Source organism: Anopheles bellator, chromosome 1 (genome assembly GCF_943735745.2).
Source record: "Anopheles bellator chromosome 1, idAnoBellAS_SP24_06.2, whole genome shotgun sequence".
Taxonomy (NCBI): Eukaryota; Metazoa; Arthropoda; class Insecta; order Diptera; family Culicidae; genus Anopheles; species Anopheles bellator.
The window spans coordinates 38,693,358-38,697,455 of NC_071285.1; the positions used below are offsets into that span (position 1 = coordinate 38,693,358).

At 47.7% G+C, this 4,098-nt stretch overlaps 1 protein-coding gene across 1 annotated transcript in view; it reads right to left on the minus strand.

Annotated features, from left to right (window-relative positions):
- LOC131215549 (intraflagellar transport protein 88 homolog) overlaps nt 1-2,265 on the minus strand; it is a 3,967-nt gene extending 1,702 nt beyond the window's left edge. The window contains exon 1 of the mRNA XM_058209940.1: nt 1,639-2,265. Within this exon, the coding sequence (XP_058065923.1) occupies nt 1,639-2,265 (627 nt within the window). The remainder of the gene's footprint in view (nt 1-1,638) is intronic.
- Nucleotides 2,266-4,098: the final 1,833 nt, after the last annotated feature.

The following is a 4,098-nucleotide window of genomic DNA, read 5'->3' on the forward strand; positions in this document are numbered from 1 at the left end:
ACCTCTTCCTCCTTCCCTTCCCATTCCAGTCCCTACGAACAACGGCCGTAGGGTGAAAATCCATAAGAAATTCGTGTTGAGGTGCGAATCCATCTCACTAGATGATACAGACTGCTGGTTCTTGGCGCCGGGCTCCTCAAAACACGGCCAAGTAGTTAAATTTGTAAAAGCTTCGGCAGGCCCCTTTGCTGTGTACGGGCAACCCCTTGCCGAACAAATAACATATTTCCAGCATCCAGTCGACGTGCCTGTAGGGTTGAACGCGTTTGGGGCAATCGACAAAACACAACTGCAAGAGACAAAAAAATATCGTTTAACGGATGTGATTTGTAAACTATGTCCAATCTATATGCAGACGTACACAGCGTTTGTGCCTCTGCCAGAATCCTTTGCAGAGTGCTAAAAACATTATTAGTTTTCACGAGATTAATTTTTAAGACTTTAATTCTCTTAGCGTGTAGCAATTTTCTTCTAATTTTTTTATTGTCTTTTGTTTTAGCTTTACTGAATTTAGTTAGATTAGTGTTTACTTCGGCGATATGGCCTTCGATGTTGTGCCTTATTAAGGCTTCGCATATAGTTTAGTTTAGGCCATAGTTTTGTTAGTTTAATGCGATTAATACTTAGGTCACCGTTGCTATCATTCTTCATTAGATACGTAATTTTTACCTTAGGGACTTAGCTGTTTCTTTAGGGACTCTAGGGCGGGACCTAAGTGGGAACCAAGCCTAAAGAGAAATCTTTAGCGTGGATCGCACACGTACCGATCAAACTACCTCCTCGTGGTGGTCCTGGACAATATTTATATTGACTAATGTCTAAAGGCTTAGGCGAGGCGATCGAGCAAGCGAGTGTCTGAAGCGACCAGAGTCCTGGCTTTGATGGAGGAGCGATTTTGGAGTGTTTGGTGCCTGAAGCCTGAATAAGCGGTGACTAGTTGAATTCTGTTTGTCACTAAAAAGATGAACGCATGAACACCGATCTATCAAAAATGGAACTCTAGGACAGGGGGACTTTAGGACTCTTGGGCAGTCTTGGGGACTTGAGACATTTCTTTGCTGGCGTTGTGTGGACATCGGAGGTGGTCACTGTACCAATGAGAGTTGACCTAGTTTTGTCGTTTTTCTCGATCGGCTAGATGAGCCTGCAACAATCTCAGCACGATTGATGAACTATGTTACGTCGTTTATCCCATTCATATTGACTCAAGGACCGCGTGACGAATTTTCTAGTACGTTCAAAAGGTTTTTTTTTAAATTATACTGCATCCACTGCACCCCTCGTCGATTACATTACATCCATTGGACTTGTGCTGGAATTACGTACAATGAAAAGCAAGATGAATGGGACACAGAAAGTATGGTGGTAATCGCATTGACAATCTGCTTCTAGTTACAGTGGTTTTGTGCCCAGAAGGAAATCAAACAAAATATTTCACTATATCGATCGGAAACTGTCCGTACTGCAAGCAATAAATATCCTCCAGTTTCGATGACTTATGTTAATGTATGTACGATGAAATAAAGGAACTTTTCATCGTAATAGGCACTTCGTTGCCGTTACCGAAAATTTGCGCCGATCTGTGAAGAATCCTTATTACGGGTCGTTCCGGCTCCCGAACGCATTAAACAGCCCCACGTTGATACCGTAGGCAAGCACCAGGATGAGATAGTTGTGATCCCTCATCAGCCGCGCCACCGACGGCCAGTAGTCTTTGCGCCGTGGTTTCATTGTCCGCTGTAGAGCCTGCACGTGGCTTGGAGCGAAGGGTGGTTCGGATTTGAAGATGGCGATCACCATGCAGGCGATCATGGTCGAAAATCCGGCTACACCCATCAGAAACACTTGCAGATCTACACCGATTGCCGCCGGATCGTCGCTATTGACGATGACCATCGGCGTGAGGAAAAAGCCAATGGCGATTCCAAGCTGAGCACCGAACACTCCGAACGCACACACCGACGACGCTTCTTCCGGCGAGAACCAGGTGGCAGACAGACGCGACGGGATGCTGAGCAGGAATACCTGCGCGATCGCCGACACCGTTTGGCCCAGGAGGACCACTTTGAATTGAGACGGATCGGCGGAAAACACTTTTACCCACGCGCCGAGTGCCGTGCCCACGGTGCCGATCACGGCCGACTGTCTCATGTTACGCACGTCCATCACGTACGAAATGGGGAATACTGCGGCAATGTAGATCACCATGAACACCATCGAGGTGCAGTCTATCCAGGTCGCCGAAATATTGTAATATTTCGCCATTATGTTGGCCACGATGCTGTACTGAATCCATTGCAGGTACGACGATGCGATGCTCAGCACGGTTAGGACCAGAAGAAACCACCGGCGTCTGTAGATCTGTATTTGAACCGAGGTGAAGCTATAGTTTTCCGGAATGGTCAACGTCGATTGGGAGACACTTTTGATGATCGTGTTGTACGGAGTCGTGACCTCTCCCTCCCCTCTCTACCCATATAAGAACCTTCTGCTCCGCCATTCGCCTGCAGTGGGGCTTAGAAACACACTGCTGGTCAGTATGGCGTCAGTGTTGTCCAGCCCATGCTCTGCAATGCTTCAGCCTTCCTCCATGCGAACAAATCCATCGTCAGAGGTGTTGCCAGTCTGTAAAGAAGGAGAATAGCACCGTTGAAAAGTAATCTTCCGACGTTTGCGTTTGGAGAGCACGCACGTTTCGAGAATTGAAGTTAAAACCAATATGAAGAAGGGGAAAATCAGCGTCCAGGCGAAAAGATGGTCCAGTTCAATCGATTACCTTGCTTTCTTATCCGACTACAAAGATCGTTTTATTCGGTCCATTATGGGGTCGAGACGCAACCGAAATCCTCTGAAAACGAAAACCTCGATCAATCGTGTTCTTGAACGGAGCAGCAGAAGGAATTGCATACTTACATTTTAAGAGAGGCCGCAAAGAGAATGGTCCCAATGCACTGGTTTCTAACAAGTTCCAAATCCGTCCAGCAAATGAGCCGAGATAAAATTCCAAATGTTTGACAGAGTGAGTAACAAATGTGTGCAAAGTTGTAATGCACTTGTGCACCGCTAGATGAGCATAACAGGTGACCATAACTGATTCACTAAATTAGCCCTAACCGTTCCGTTGCTCTTGCGAATCCCCGAACTCCGAGCGTGGCGTATCATATGCATTAATTGAATTAGGCGGATTATGAAGTCAGCTGTCTTTTGGGGAGTCTTGGTTCACCACGCAGTTAGTGTGAAATATTTTCACTGAAAAGCTCCGACCACCGACCGTCGGCCAGGCGCGGGGGTTCCGTCTCAGACCGGCGATGCAGCTCCGTTCGGAGCAACGAATCCAACACAACGGCCACCTAATGCTGGAATACTAATCTGGTGCCAGTATTGGGCGTTGAAGATATGAATACGACATCAGAGCGGCACGCGGCCGATACACGGCACCATCGGTTTGGCTTCCCCGGTTGGATGAGAAAATTATAATCCATTAAGCATTTAACCACCGGCTGCCAGGCTGTCCACCGTCACCGGTTCCGGTTTCCGAGGAACACCACCGAAGAAGCGCTCCATTAACTGGCCCGCCGCACGAGCATGTTTGACGATGAATATTCCACTTCATTATGTATTCGGAGCACGGACTTCCGCACGCACTTCAGCTGCTGCTGCTGGTTGGGGAAATACAACGTTTAGCCATTGCGGGACAAATTTATTGCATTGACACCCTCGCACAAATCTGTAATTAAATCTGCCCAGCCGTCTGTCCGGGAGAGCCTACCGACAAGGCGTTTTACGATTATTACAGGATTAGGCAAATAACTATTAAGGGCCTATTAATCGGCTACACTTTTTCTGCAAACACACACACCTACTGGCTCGATGAATGATGACACGTTCCGTGCAGAAAGCTCGAGCGGGCCACCGCACGACGTGGCTGACAGCGGCCCCGGTTCCGGATCAGCCTACACCACAGGCTTCCCGGCTAATCCGGCGGGTATTACACACGGATGTTCTTCGGACCAACCGCCCATACACACAGCAAATGAAACGCCACGCAGCCAGTGTTCGTGTTTCACTGTATTTGTTTCTCTGTGTTGGCTGTTTGTT